This window comes from Enoplosus armatus, chromosome 10 (assembly GCF_043641665.1).
Source record: "Enoplosus armatus isolate fEnoArm2 chromosome 10, fEnoArm2.hap1, whole genome shotgun sequence".
Classification (NCBI taxonomy): domain Eukaryota; kingdom Metazoa; phylum Chordata; class Actinopteri; order Centrarchiformes; family Enoplosidae; genus Enoplosus; species Enoplosus armatus.
In genome coordinates this window covers 19,717,880-19,733,410 of record NC_092189.1, presented here as the reverse complement: position 1 = coordinate 19,733,410, position 15,531 = coordinate 19,717,880, and the positions used below count along the sequence as shown (strand labels likewise).

Here is a 15,531-nt window from a genome sequence, read left to right as displayed (position 1 = left end):
AAAACAATATACATACAATAAATGCAGATATAAAAATACTATACTAAAAATACTAAATACTAAATATACTACATAGGATAATGAAGGAAACTCTTCATACTTGATACGATGGCATTTTTAAAACGGGGCAGTGTAAACCATCAAAATATCTATGGTATTATTGGTTTGGACTTTTAGAATATCTACTTTTCAAGGAAGTACTGGGATTGTGACATGTAAATACAGGAAAATAACAAAATGTGCTCCTTTTAATGTTAATATCAAGCAAGATGAAAAATCTCTTTTTCATCTCATTGTGACACTAAAAGCATTCCAAATATCCTCCAATTATGCTAACAATGAACAGTTCATTAGTTACATCAGGCTGCAGCACCAAGGTTCATACCTCAGAAACTGGCGACGCAGTGTCTGACCCTGAATAAGTCAAACAGCCAAATAATAGTATTTTACTCCAATCTCTGATCTTGACTGGTCACAAAGTATAGCAGATGGCTCCTTGATAAGATTTGCTTAGATGTTTTCTCAATACAATTATGTAAATTCACTGTGACTGACCTGAAAGAAAATGGATCGGTGAGAGCAGTGATCAAACTGGTGGCGATGATGGGTTTTTACGAAAGCATTATTTTTCATGTCATGGGGAAGGTGTCAGAGAGGGAGCTATTTCAGACTATTGGGATGTGGCTTAGGTGTGAGGAGGAGAACATAAAATGATAAGAAACCTCTGTATAAAGAATCGATATCAACATCTAAAATAGAACCATTTTCACAGCATAAATGTCAAACTATAAAATATGAACCACAAAATGTGTACATAATGTTAATAATGTGTTCTGTATAGTATACTGTATGGTGTTACATTTATTTTATGTATTTATGTAGTGATTGATGTGATCTCTGTATAGAGAAGTTATGAGCCATATCACCCATAATATGTATCTACCTTGTGTATTTAACAAGATACATTTTTGTACAGTGCATCTATCATCTGTTATTATAGTTTTGCAGTGTTGTGTGTGTTGATCGCTCAGGTATGATACAACACTTATCAGCATATAAAGTATATACAATTTATTTTGTTTTAGTGATGTAACATGGTGACATTTCAATAAAAACATTACTGAAAGTGACACTTGAAGACAAACAGATTATTTAAATTTTGGCAGCAGTGAACACACACACACACACACACACACACACAGTCACTCACACAAACACATACATTGACAGAGACAAAAATACACAATCTCCTCAAAGAAAAACTGCTGCCACTGAATCTGCAATACCTGGGAAGAGAAACAAGAAGAAGGATGTTGTATTAATCCCTGAGGGGATAGTGGACACAGCAACATACACACACCAAACTACAAGGAGATATGAACAGAAACTGACAAGAGGCAAAGATCATACTTACCACAAATGTTGCCACCGATTTTTATATAAACATAACCCTCATTCCCCCATGTGGTTCCCCAGGAGTTCTGCACAATCCAGTATGGAATATCCCCTAAATCAGACAACATGTAATCAAGATTTAATCATTTACAGGATGTGTGTGTGAGTGTGTGCACCGCAGCTGCAACCACTTTAGACTGTTACATCATCACTCATATCGTTGTGTAATACCCACAAAGAAAGTGTGTGTGAAATAATTAATGTCAAGAAATATAAAATACTGATGTGTGTGAACAAGGTATAAACAGTGAGTATAACTGCTCGTCTCGTAACATGACATTTAGTAGCACACACAAAAGAAAAGGCCAAAGGTAGGGTTCACAATAACTGAGCTTCATATTCTGCTTTCAATTCTTAATTTTCTTAAAACTGAGACAGAATAGAAATATTTCACCACCAGTGGTGTGACATAATGACATGTTTCCAAAGCAGTTCTACTTCTTCCAAGGACTTTCTAGAAATGAGTGCCGATATCTTCTAACAAGACAGAGTAAGGCATGTCGCTGGAAACATGCAGTGGATATTTCACTTGTCTCACTTTCACAATATGAATAACAATATAATCATAATTTTGGGGCTCAATAATAAGCTTAATGGCTTGTTAATAATTTGTTTTGTTTTAGCACTTAATGGGGGGTGAAAGACTCTGCTCTGTTGCAGCAGCCATTTGTGATTAAGACTGGCATATTTTTACCTACATATCTTGCCTAGTGCAGCTTTAAATTACTTTCACAGGGCCTGAGGGTTGCAAAACTTTCTTGACCTAAAAAGGTAAGCGTTAGCTCAAGTAAAATATAAAATCCCTGCTTTCTTTCTTGAATTATGATTCATTCTCATGCCAGTGTAGGGACAGCATGTACCAGCAGTGTTGTATCCAACAATCAGGACAGCATGGTTAGACCATTGGCTGGAGCAGTGGTGCTGAATGATTCCACCCAGGTAATCCTGCCAGCTGACAGCGTCCACGATAGCAGCCAAGGGGCCATGCTCCACCAGCTGACCCATCATGGCCTCCTCTTGACCACTGAAGGAAAATTTAAAACAAATATACTCCTGAGGCAGCAACATTGATCCTGTGATTACACTGCTTTTTGTTGCATTATCATGTATCATGTAACTATTGCACTATTTCTCATTCATAAAGAATTGGTATTCTCCTCATTCCGTCTGTTGCACATATGCAGACACCCTCTCTGCAACCTCATCTTGTCACCTTGTCCTTCTACCAGATGATTCCACACTGGGGATGGCTGTGATGCCCTCCTCTGCCAGGCTCATGACATATGGGCCATGGAGTCTAGGTCTGTGCCAAAACTATATTGAAAAAAGCCATTTTACACCCCATTCATGGTGAGGTGAAGTCTTGTCTTGTTAAAACATTATGATGCTGTTTTTCTTTGGCAGTGCAGCAGTAAAGATCTGGCTGATGAGCCTCTTAACCACAAGGTTAAGACATCCCCATGACCCCTGAGTCTCCACCCTGCAGAAGTGCCCAATTCCAGCAGCTTGATGTACTCAATGATCCAGCACTCTGACCTTTCTGACGACGGGGGTAAGTCAAAAGGCAAATTTGTTGAGATAAAGAGGTCTTTTAGTAGTATTTACATTTACTATGTTTGAAAATTATTGCATCTTTACTTTTAGGTTCTGTTTAAGAATCATTTAAAAAAGATACCATTATATTAAAAAATATAAAAGCTCCATTTAACACAAAGTTGTATGTCAGGAAAGGAACTATAAAGAAGGAGAGACAAGAAAAATGTTACAATAGGTTGGCAAATGTAACAATCTTGGAAACACTGTTAACTCTGCTCCACCAAAACTGTGAAAGTCTCAACAGAGGAGCCTGATCCTAGCTATGGTAACAATACAACAAAAATAACAGGCATTACATAGCAAGAGTGTGAGTCATGACCCTGTTCAATATTAAATAAAGATCTGATTCACTTTAACTCAAGGTAGCTGTGAGCCAGTCACTTTGGCCCAGAGTAAAGAACCTCTGTGCTACTGAGCAATCCATGTCTGTGTTGACACAGTAAACACTGTGGTCTGTCATTGCACAGGACCAATCCCCCTCCCCTCTCCTCTGTCCTTGGTACTTTGTGAAAACCACATTTCATATGATTTTTACTGAAATATACCATTGTTAATTTTTAGCCTTTATTGCTTAGAGACAACTTGCAAAAAGGTGTCTTTTACCTGAAGTCATGTGCAGTAAAGTCCTTCACAGCAACACCACCATGTGACTGAGAGAAAAAATGGCAAATTCCTGTCTTGGACTTGTAGGGATACTCCGACTGAGGCACCAATTTCACTCTGGTCTAGAAAGAAAATCGTTTATCTCAGTGAGTGTGTTCTCTGAATACAAAATATCCATTCATCTTGTTTATGAAAGATCCTGGCAGAGGCAGTTTCCTAATTTATGTTTGACTATAGACAGCAATCTTATTTTGCTTACTGCCGCTACATATCTCTCTAATTAAAATACATGACAAGATTACCTTATTTTTTAAAAGCTACAATTTAAAACAGCATGGATGTATCTTCCCACAAGTGTCCTCTGTCATAAACAGCCAGGGAAAAGGTTTATTCTGTCTTTGTACTCACTGTAAACCATTTTGAAGCATCAGACCTGAAAATATGTGAAAGGCCTGAAATTATGTAAAAAAAATAAAAAAAATCAACATACTTGCTTTAACCAATTCAGAGCCCTGACCGGGGAGCCTCCATTGCAGCCTTGGTTTTGGAAGGAGCAGTCCAGAACCTGCTGCACACTGAGTAGTGCCAGCTGCGAGCCACCAATAGCATGGACAGACTGCATGGCACCAACCACACTAAAAGCCCAACAACTCCCACACTGCAGAGGTAAAATTACAGTAATCAGGAAAAACAAAACTACAAAGGAAAGGTTGAAAAATCCTTCAGGACTGGAGCCAAACTCCAGAATACAGTCATATCTTATGATACCCAGAAGGAGAAACTGAGACAGGATAAAGACTTGAATTCTGCTGAATGATGGTCTCTGCTATTTCTGATGTCCAAATCAATGCTGTAATTCACCATTTGAACATGAAACACAACATTTAGATAGACATTTTGAAATGGTGGCAAACAAACTGACTAAACTTGAAAGATTTGTTCCGAAACAAACAATTTTGGATTTGACGGCATTTGGAATCAAATCTATATTTTAAAGACATTTTGATCTCTACAGTGGGTGCGGATGTTGATGAGGTCAGATGATCCGTCCAGTCTGAGTGAACTGTGACTAATTGTTTTCTGCTGCCATCTACTGACAGAAACACCTCAGGTATACTGTGTCTTGCTTCACTTAATGTATTAAGCTTTCAGGCTGAGGATCATTTGAGATATTCTGATTGCAAAAGTTGCTCTCATACTTCATATCTGATATAGATTACGCTGCTTTCCTGAAACTAGTCAGCTAGTCAAAACATACAGTATTTCATTATGTGAGAGTGCATTTTTGCACAGGCAATCTCGTTCTCCAAACAACATCAGACTATGCTCAGTTCACTTGCTCAGCATAAATTCCCATAAATGTGATGAAAACCTGAGCTCTCCATGTAAAAATCCAATATTTTGTTGCTCAATATGGTGCCATGGCTTAAAATCAATACTGAAACCAAAATCAGTCATTATTGCTTGGACTGGAGATAAGTATTTGCTCAGTATACAAAATATTAGGACCATCTGCTCTCTCCTTTGAAGCGCACCAATCACAAAAGTGGAATCAAGATAAGGGAAAACTGGATCAAGTTTTTCACGTCTCATAATCAAGAATTCATGAGATGTGAGTGGGTTGATATTTTGTGTCTTTGTGGATGGTACTGCATTTTATTTTCCGTACGTCCATCTATCTATCTGTTGTGGAAACTCAGCCGAGGCAGGTCCACAGACAGAGCCAGAGAAAAATAAATCTGGGCAGAAAAACTGCAGCAGAGTGGTAGGTGAGTGTGGTCATGTACAAACTCTCCCTGGAGTGGTAAGACTTAGCTGAATTCAAGAGAGTAAAACATATGTTATTGTGTTGGCTTTAACCTGTATGGTCTATGCCTCTCCCTCAGGACAACAGTTTTACAGTAAAAATATCGTCCCTGACGGCAAATTGACTGGCTAAAGAGATTAAGGACAAAAGGAGCAGAAAGTGAACCTTCAGCGAGGACAAGCAGCAGCTCCATCTCACTAACCCTCTCACTGGCTGTGTCCCCAGGTTCACTTTGCTCTCTCAGCAAAGGTCACACTTAATGGCTTAGTTTATCATTTTCCACCTGCTCCTTGACCATTATTAAAGTCCCTCTCCACTCAAAAATTTGGTTTGCTTATTGTTACTTCACTTGGATGTCTGACCTTCACTGTGCAGAATGATGCCTGTGCTGAGTTCGACTCTAGAGGGCTGTTTTTAAATTCATCAGCTGAAGGGCGAAAGGTTCTTTGTGCTCACCTTAAAAGTGTTTGAGATGTGTTCGTCCAATCATGAATTTGTGATATCACAACAGGTTTGGAAGCCAATCATACTGTGTGATGTGGACACTTGAAGCCTCAGGGTACACCTAGAATGGACTTTCCAGTGAAGTAGGAGACATCATGTGTCCAGTACTTACATTTTTGAAACAATATTTGCATTTTCATAGGCTCCAAATTTTTCAATCAGGGAGAAGGAGTAGGTAACTAACTTTCTTGTGGATAAACCATATCGGGCACAAATTATTATTCCAAGCAGAGTATTATTAACTAGTTGCCCATTATATTTACCAATACAAGACCATCCATGGTCTGGCTCCAGGATATATTTAATACATTTTAACTCCTTACAGCCTGGCAGGCCCTAAAGAGCAGCTGATTAAAACCTTTTAGCTGCTCCACCGACCAGACTGAAAACCAAGGGTGACGTTTTCGGTTATGGCCCCTCGGCTTACGAACGGCCTTCCACTCAGTGTGAGATCGGCAGACTGCACTGCAGCTTTTAAGTGCCTCCTTAAAACTCAGTTTTACAAGATGGCCTACACTTATTGTTTTCCTTCTCCATCGCATCTCATTCATATTTCCTCTTTACATTACTATTTCATGGTGTTTTATTTTAACTTTATTGTCATTAAATACTTTAATTGTGCTTGTTTTAGTATTATTATTCAAATATTTTTCTATGCACTTCCATATATTTTGCACTTTTGTTTTAAATTCAAGAGTTTGTTCTTTTTTTCTATCTGCTTCATATGAGCTCATTATACATCTGCCTTGTATGAGATCATCTCTTATATTTGCGTCTTATTTGTTTATATATGTGGTTATTTCCTTTTCTTAAAGGAAATATTGCTAATTTTACCTGCTTTATATGAGCTTATTTCTTTATCCACATTTTACTTATTTACATATATGAACTTATTTATTTTATTTGCACTTGCGCTTCTAGCTTTTTATGTATGGGCTCAGTGCTGCTTTACATACTGTATGTGCTGTGTAAATCCTTTAATCTGTAAAGCACTTTCTGCTAAAGCTTGAAAAGCTCTACATAAATAAAAGTATAATGATTATTTCTATACACCTTAAAACATGCCTGAGGGGGATCTTAAATAAATTGAAATTGATGATCCCTACTGCTGAGGCATGGAAATATTTCTCACTGGACATCATGAACTTTATATCTAGTAAGAATGGAAAAGCAAGGAAAACATCACCATTTTGACTGCATCATTTCTGCGACTTCTGCCTATTATGAGCACATGAAATGGAAAATGGAAAATGATTTGATAAAAAAATGGACATTCATTTGTTCCAACGAAACCCAACTGTGCCTCTGTACCTACAGTATGTTCCTACCTATAAAGTATATGTACTTTCAGTGTAACCCTTACTGCTTGTTGGTTCTGGACCGGTGCCACCACTGCTTTGTCCCTCCAGTCAAATTTGGCTGGGAGCCCCTCTGTCTTCAGTCCAGAGAAGAGAGGAGCTCTGTCAGCATTTGATCGCAGGTAGAGATCTGTGGATAACAGATACATTTCAAAGTCATTCCTGGATACAAAGATGCATGTAAACACTGACTTTGCAGATTCAGCCCAGGCATCTGGGGAGTAAGATGCTCAGTAAGTATTTCCACTGAACAGATATAAGTTAATACATTTCGCTTGATGAAGCTGATATAAACCAAGATACAGTACATGTACCTAATCCAATTCTGCAAACTTACAAAATGTAACAAAACTTCAGCCTACCTCTGAACTCCTTCTGTGAGAGGTCGGAAAACTGGTTTACGCCGTACTTGGCAGACTGTGGTACTGTGGAGAATGCGTTTAGGTATGCATGGCGCTTTGTAGCATTCTGCAATGACACACATGACACATTGGGTGTAGTAAACTTAACTGAAGGGGCAGCAAAATGTGGGCTACTCCAGTCATCAACGTGAGCTGTTTAAGTAAAAAATCTGGCATAAAATAATACAGACATGAAGGTAAAGAACAAAATCCATGAAAAAACATCACATCTACAGCTGATTATTTTCCTTTTTTGACAACACAAATTATAACCTTCAAGAAGGTCGGATGTATTTAATATAGGTATATTATAATATAGGTATGTATAGGATGTCTTCACATCTGTACACCTCGCTAACGTTACTTATTTAAGTGTGAACGTTAGTCTCGGTGCTTCTTCCACCAAATTCAATATATCATTTTGTACCATATAGAAACACATTTCCTTCATTTACACGAGTGGGCGTTGTCTGCACGTTAGTGACGTACGCGGCCGTTTGTTTACAGACGTGCGTAAAAACTGAAGAGTTTTTCTACACAGCTGGCTGTCTCCCTCTCTCTGGTCTCCTACCTGAAAATACAGATGTCGACGGTTAAATTCCTCGCGGTTGACTTTACACATGCGGTGAAACTGATCTCTGAACGACTCGAAATCAACTGCAGAGCCATTCAACTTAGTCTCACCCGAGCTCACATTTTGACCACACAGAGGACAAACGAGTGTGGAGACGGTTGCTATAACAACTAAATACGGATGGCCGACCCTCATTTGACGAAGGACTGTCGGTTAAAACATTCAGAGATAAAACGTGGATGTATTAGGGAAGTAAATAAAAAAAGTGATATTGGCGGAAAAGGTGAGGCGTTATCTGTAGCGCATGCGCAGCGATCAAGAGACGCTTCCTTGGAAACAGAAAGTAACGTACCATTCACAAGCAGGCACCACGGACCTGTTTAGTGCTATTAAAAATAAATACATTAGTAACTTAATTAATAATTAATTTATTATATTGATTATATAGATATAAATCCGGATTTTACATTTTTATTTTGTTGTTTTTATACTATCATGACTTAAAAATCATGCAAAAATGTACTCTTGAAATATTTTTTCATTTCATTCATGCAGAATTATGTACTATCATGATTTGAAACTAATGCAAATATTCATTTTTCAAAACGTTTTCTAAATCTCATTTATCCAGAATTAACGTTTTATGTCACATTTGCAACTGGAACCACCATATGTAACATGTCATTTGTATAACTTGTGAACACACACATTGTACACTAACATTGCAGTAGTTGCTTCACAGGCACAGTAGCAGCTGCAGAGCATTTTTTTTCCCAGCCTGTACTTTGTCAGGACCAGCCAACCAGTGAGTACACTGGGAGAAAAAGTCGGCTACTCTTGTGCTTTTTGGAGAGGCATCTGATCCTGCCTTCATCATAACCAAAGCCCCTCTGTAACGTGCCGGAGGAAATGTCAGACCCAACAGAGGAACTCCCCAACAAGCCCTTTGCGGCACAGTTGTCCAATGTTTACCTCAGCATCTTGGCACTGTTCTGCTTTAAGCTCTTTGTTAAAATCTCTCTCAACTTGCTGGCATACTTCTACATTGTCCGTGGGAACCGCAAAGAGGCTGCCAGGATATCAGCAGAGTTCTATGATTATGGTCAGCAACACAGTGAGTACTCTGAGAAAAAAACATAAAAAGCTTTAAAGAGTTGTTTTTTTCTTAAGGTGGTTTCTTTGTTCCACACACTGCATCATTTTAAGCATATGTACGTGTGTGTTAAAGCCAAATTTGGTGTAAAAAGTGACCGCAATACAACTCTGTTAACATCTATACACCAAGCAACATGTTTGACCTCAGGCGTATATGGTGATAGGCAGAAAATATTAATATTGTTACCTTTAAAATGTTAAGGTTAGAGTGCTCCCCTCTCACACACAACCACACACACTCACAATTTCCCTGTTTACAAATGAGCTATAAATACTGCATTGAAAATCCAATCCAAGTATAAGAGCCATTAATTGTATTCACATTAATATATACTGTAGATATAAATGATAGCCTTCTTTTCTTTCATTAGCTTAATAGCTACTTATAAATCCTGAACTGTACATTCAATATTAAACGAAGACACTGTAGGCTGGCAGGTCTTTTTCTCTAATGTATTAATAGAACACAGTCATGATATCCCCCCCCCCCCTTCAGCCTCCCCCACCCCCATCCTGCCCTAGTTTCCATTCCCAGCTATGCAGTGCACCCTTTCACACAGACAGCAACCAAAACAACACTCCACATTCTCGGGGACAGGCGGTTCGAAGGCACATTCTGGGGGAAGAGAGACACGACGACAACATAATCTGTATCTATCATTCAAGGGGATGTTTAATTTAAAGTAGACCCACTCCGCGGAATACTAATTAGCCAAGCTTAGAGTATTAGTCACAGTGCTGTAGATATTGTCTTCCTTGTTCTGAGAAATCTGTTTGATGTCTGCAGCTAGGTCTTTTATACCCATATTTCAAATTAATGTCAGTCAAGGAGAATAGGCTGCATGAATAAAAGAACTGGAGCTTTATAGAAATTTTAGGTCGATTATTATCTATAAATTATGATTAAAATGGAGGAAGATGGGAATGATGATAATAACGTGTGGAATGCATCAGCTGTTATTCTGGACATTGACTCAGGTGTGCTTAATGAGACACACTTATTTATTTTATTATTATTTGGAGTGTGAATGAGTGGAGTTGACTGCATAAGGACTTCTCAAGCCCTGTTAGTCACATAATAATATGCTGCCCCACGCATTAACTCTTGGAAGGTGAAGGGTAAAACATGACCTGAAAGGTTAAAATATGACTTTGATAAACATATAAAGAAGATGGAGAATTGATCTAATTCAGGTTTGTGGTTGGAATTTCATTAACCACTGTAATTGGTTAAATAATAAAGGAATTATAATATTATAAGACACGATGAATTAACATCCTCTCGTACTGTTAGTAACTCAGGATTTGAGGCTTGTTCTGTTAATGCCTCTGGATAAGAGCATTAGCCTAATAACAATACATTAATTCTTATTCTCCCTGCAGGATCCTGGGCAGACCGCTCACCCCTACATGATGCTGCGAGTCAGGGCCGCCTTCTGGCTCTGAGGACCCTCATTTTACAGGTGCAGAGAACACAATCCCCTGAGAGAGTTATGTGCATCTCCTCCTCTGTGCACATGGAGTCTGTTTTAAATGTCCCTTGTGCAATTAAATTTACATCAGTGCCGTTGTAGATTCCCGGTTTAGATTTTAAAGAAAAAGAGGTTTGAAAATAAGGATCTATGATTACCTGTAATTATCTAAAAAAATATATAAACAACACTAACTTGTGGCATTCCTACAGTCAAGTCAAGACTTCAGTATGTTTTGAGAATACCTCTCGCTTTTACTGAGAATAACAACATTGTATAACAAGATTAACTTGACCTTGTATGATTAGCAAATATCAGTCTTTCATTATTAGTCTAAAGCCAAAGCTTCCTCTTGGCCATTACTGGTTGCTTGCAATTCTGCTGTTACACAAGTTGTAAGTTATAATAATAAATGTCTGCAGCATAAAATGTAAACAGGCAACATTTGGCTATTAATAATAAATCTTGTGTTTTAAGTAAATGTCAAGTGAAAAGCTGATGTTTGTGTAAGCTTAGAAAACCATGACTTCATCTTAGATACAGCACTTTAGTAAGTAAAATAATACATCTTAGTTGCCATACCGCACAAAATAACCATAACATACAATATTACAGAAGCATTATATAAAGTATCTGAGGGGGTGGACAGAATTGCTTATCAGCGCTGAAGACTAATAAATGGGAGACTGGGAGAATCCACTCTCTCACTTGCATTTTCAGCTGCTCACAGATTGAGCAGCGTGCTACAAGAGAGTAAGCCATTTCAGCTACAAAGCCAACAATGCCTTGTTCTTAACTCAGACAAGCTCATGACAAAGCAGTGATATAATTACAATATTGTATGCAGTGATTTATTAGCTCTTTACCAGAACCCTTTTGATTCTGCACTTTAATTAAAAAGCTTATTAATTTCTATTGTTCAAATGTGACTGTGACTGTGTAAACTGTACAATACAGTTTGTCAATTACAGAGGAGGAGCTTTATTGATGTTCTTGCAATACCTGGTGTTCACCAATAGAGGTTGACAAAGGTCATGTATTGCTTAGCGCCCCTTTTAACATCTAAATGTCTGTGGCTGTTTGATTGTTTCCAGGGTCACAGTGTAAATGTTCTGACTATAGACCACGTGACACCCCTTCATGAGGCCTGTGTTGGAGACCATGTCGCTTGTGCCAGAGCTCTAATTGATGCAGGAGCTAATGTAAGTCATGTATTGGCCTTTAATGTTGCTATGCTGCACAGGTCAAATGTCATTTCCTTGGCTGGGAAAAGCTGGGTTGGGGTAACAAATGAGCAATGCACTGCTCTTCTTCTACAGTCACTGTAGAGCTATTAGGTTGTTGTTCCCCTTCAACTGTTCCCCCAGGCTGTTGCTATTAGTCGACTTGCATGGTTAAGCAAGGCCTAAAAATAACAGTTAAAAAAATGTGTTTACAGGTCAATGCTTCTACAATTGATGGAGTCACGCCTCTGTTCAACGCCTGTACAGTGGGCAGTGTAGCATGTGCTGAAATTCTTTTAGAAAATGGAGCAAAACCCCAGAGCCTTGTATACCATCCCTCACCAATCCATGAAGCTACGTGCAAAGGTATATTATGACAAAATATTCCGCATATATGACAAAATGCATATCAGCAACTGCATAGGTTTCTTTTGACTATTTATATTGTACATCTAAACAGCATTGAGTGACAGTTAATTGTCACAAGTAAGTTCAGGTTAAGGGCAATCAATTGAAATACCATTTTATCTGTTTGCTGCTGATATTCAATATCCACCACTCTATATGTTATTCAATCAGCTCTGCTCATTACAACCTGTCTTTCAATCTGTATTTGTGTCCTTGGCTGTGCTATAAAGTACTTTCTAACAAACCTGCACTGAGAAACAGCTTTAAAAATAAATCCCAAAATGGCCCGAGCAGACAGCTTCGAGAATTATCTCTCATTGTCACTTACTGATTACTGTCTTCATGCTCCATTACTCCCAGGTCATTACGGTTGTGTGGAGGCTCTGGTGACTTGGGGGGCAGATGTGGACATGGACATTCCTCACCTGGGCACAGCGCTCTATACAGCCTGCGTATGCCAAGAGCTAGAGTGTGCCAGGAAACTCCTGAGGGAAGGTCAGCTCGCAACACAGTGTGGATCTTTACATCTCCATACGGACAGGCACACGTCCTGTATGAACATACATACACAGATACACAAGCACGTTTATTGTGCACAGACAAGGAAATAAATACACAAACACATATGAATGCACAGTGGATTTTAAAAGCCTCTGAAAAAGAATAGACGCACAAAAACTCAAAACTTTTTGAAGTGAGCAGTTACTTAGTTGTGTTAGTGCAGATGGCATTTCCAGCACAGCCAGTTATGTAAATCATCAAGGCAATGGTAAACACCAACGGTAGGTGTTAGTCTGTCAGTTTTTTTCCAAGACTGCTAACAGTCTCTTTCTAGAGATCGTATACGGGTAATTCAATCAGAGGAAGCAAACCATTTTTTTTATTTCGACGCTGACACATCACATATTGCAATTTGAGTAAAAAGCGGTACAGCACTTACATATAGCCTACAGCTGACTGATTACATTTTCAAGCTATTTGTGAGCCCACATTGCTTGCTACCTTTGACTGAAAGTAACAAGCTCACGTCCATTCTCTCAGGGCTGTTGAAAGTCATTTCTGGGAAATGACAGAAATTGTTAGGTAGAAAAGGGCAGCTGAGGGAAGGCAAGTACATACATGTAAATAAGTAAACGTAGTCACAATGTAACTCCTGGATTACAATGAACAACATATATTGATGATATCTAACAGTGGAAGTATTGGATGTTAGAATGGATAATCAAGTTGTCCTGCATACAGGTGCGAATGTACAGAAAGGCAAATCCCTGGATTCACCCTTACATGCAGCTGCAGAAAAAGACTGCACAGCAGTAGTGAAGCTGCTGCTGGACTTTGGTGCAGACATTAATGCCCGGAACACCGAGTTTCAGAGGCCAGTAGACGTGGCACCGCCCAGCAGTCTAACAGAGGGCTTCCTGCTGCTCTATGAAGGTACGACAACAACTGTAACTTGTTTTTGTGAGAAACTATAGTCCTATGTTTGGATCTTTTTTGTCTAATTTGTCATATTTATGTCTGTGCTTGAACATCTCCATCAACAGATATAAAAAGTGTGCTTTTATCTGAGCTCGTAGCGTGAAAAATGCTGTCCAACCTAAGTCAATGGTTTTCTTTGAGATGTAATCTATGCGTTATGCCCAGTTTATATAAAGTTTCATTGTCTCCTTTTCATAGTTACACCACGACTGCTGAGTCAGGTGTGTCGTCAGTGCATCAGGAACTGCGTCGGCCGTGACAGACTCCACCTTCTTTCCCACCTTCCCCTGCCCAACAGGCTCAGGAACTACCTGCAGTACCAATGACAGACAGAACAACCAAACTGTAAACTGCCAAACTGCCTAAATGGGACTTACAGAGAGAAGCCCTTGACACAAAGAGCACATCAACTCTATGAACTCTTCCTACCTTTAATTTTAGCTACCAGTCAATACAGTCAGAGCAGTTAATTGAAATTAGCCACAGAGTAGCCACCAAGTAGCTGGTAGTACCAAGCTGTATTGAGCTGGCCTGCATCCCGTATGTGATTGTGGACCCGGATGAATGTAAAGCAGGATGTTCTAAAAGAGCTTGTAGACTTGCCTGGTCAAAAAATATAATAAACATAATATTATTTGCTATTCAGGTTTGCCGTATTTAGAAGATGCCTTAATAGTTGCAATAGCTACCAGAGAGTGATGAAATTTGAAAACTTTAGATGAAGATTATACTGTTATGTATATGTACAATGAATGAATGTGAATGAGTATTCGTAGTTTTGCATTTGATATATAATGCATTGCACGCTACTAGATGATTAAAATTGTTTTGAAACCTGGTGCATTCCAAAATATGTTGTCTTTGTAAAAGTACATGCGCAGGCTGTGTTGGTAATTAACAATGGTTGATAAAAGGAGAATTATTCATTCAAAAATGTTGAAAACAAAAAGAGTTTCAACTTGGATTACTCAGTATTGACAACTGGAGGAGGCTGACCTTATTGGAAAGTCCCAAATGGAAAATAAGAGTGGGTGGAGCAGCGTTTGTTTATTTTGCTAAGACAATAGCTAATACTGCAATTAAATAACGCTCCCAAGGCATTATGATCAAAATAATCATGAATAAAGTAGCAGTATGAAATAACATTTCATGATACTCAGCTGAGTTCTTTTTAACTAACCTGCCCAGGGACTGCCGATGGAAATTAGCCTTTCTGGCATATTTTCATAAATGCTATTAATATGCACCTGTATTGATAAAGTAATGTATTTCATAATGTCTTACTTTTCTATATGTAAAATTAAATAATGGTAAAAATGTATTAATTGGAATTCCTAGTAAGCGAAACATCCTCTGGGGGGCAGTGAAGCGCCGCCGCTGTCTGTGTGCTGCCACACGTCGAAGAAGTGTGTCGTGTCGTTGCCATGGAAACATAAACAAAAAAAGTCCAGTGCGTCACCTGCATGCTGTAACTTAGAGGAAACTGGTCGAGTTAA

The 15,531-nt window shown here is 38.6% G+C and overlaps 2 protein-coding genes across 2 annotated transcripts; one reads left to right on the top strand and one right to left on the bottom strand.

Moving 5' to 3' along the window:
• Positions 1 to 1,068: 1,068 nt before the first annotated feature.
• On the bottom strand, positions 1,069 to 8,493 carry ctso (cathepsin O). The gene is made up of 8 exons (XM_070913140.1): positions 8,296 to 8,493; positions 7,686 to 7,791; positions 7,329 to 7,453; positions 4,145 to 4,312; positions 3,655 to 3,776; positions 2,316 to 2,479; positions 1,415 to 1,507; positions 1,069 to 1,286 (listed from the first exon to the last, which is right to left on the bottom strand). Exons 1-8 carry the CDS (start codon positions 8,491 to 8,493, stop codon positions 1,252 to 1,254), a joined length of 1,011 nt encoding a protein of 336 aa, XP_070769241.1. The 3' UTR covers positions 1,069 to 1,251.
• On the top strand, positions 8,323 to 14,845 carry asb5a (ankyrin repeat and SOCS box containing 5a). The gene is made up of 8 exons (XM_070913138.1): positions 8,323 to 8,581; positions 9,030 to 9,412; positions 10,837 to 10,916; positions 12,020 to 12,127; positions 12,364 to 12,514; positions 12,917 to 13,051; positions 13,799 to 13,990; positions 14,234 to 14,845. The coding sequence occupies exons 2-8, from the start codon at positions 9,208 to 9,210 to the stop codon at positions 14,359 to 14,361; spliced, it is 999 nt and encodes a 332-aa protein (XP_070769239.1). The 5' UTR covers positions 8,323 to 8,581; positions 9,030 to 9,207; the 3' UTR covers positions 14,362 to 14,845.
• Positions 14,846 to 15,531: the final 686 nt, after the last annotated feature.

Bases quoted from the DNA above. Each gene is read 5' to 3' on its own strand.
- ctso (XM_070913140.1), bottom strand. From the start codon at position 8,493: ATGAGGGTCGGCCATCCGTATTTAGTTGTTATAGCAACCGTCTCCACA. The intron at 2,480-3,654 runs GTAAAAGACACC...ATTTTCCTTCAG, and splicing joins TTTACTGCACATGACTTCAG to TGGTCAAGAGGAGGCCATGA. The intron at 1,287-1,414 runs GTAAGTATGATC...TTCTCTTCCCAG, and splicing joins AATCGGTGGCAACATTTGTG to GTATTGCAGATTCAGTGGCA.
- asb5a (XM_070913138.1), top strand. From the start codon at position 9,208: ATGTCAGACCCAACAGAGGAACTCCCCAACAAGCCCTTTGCGGCACAG. The intron at 13,052-13,798 runs GTCAGCTCGCAA...TCCTGCATACAG, and splicing joins CAGGAAACTCCTGAGGGAAG to GTGCGAATGTACAGAAAGGC. The intron at 13,991-14,233 runs GTACGACAACAA...TCCTTTTCATAG, and splicing joins CTTCCTGCTGCTCTATGAAG to TTACACCACGACTGCTGAGT.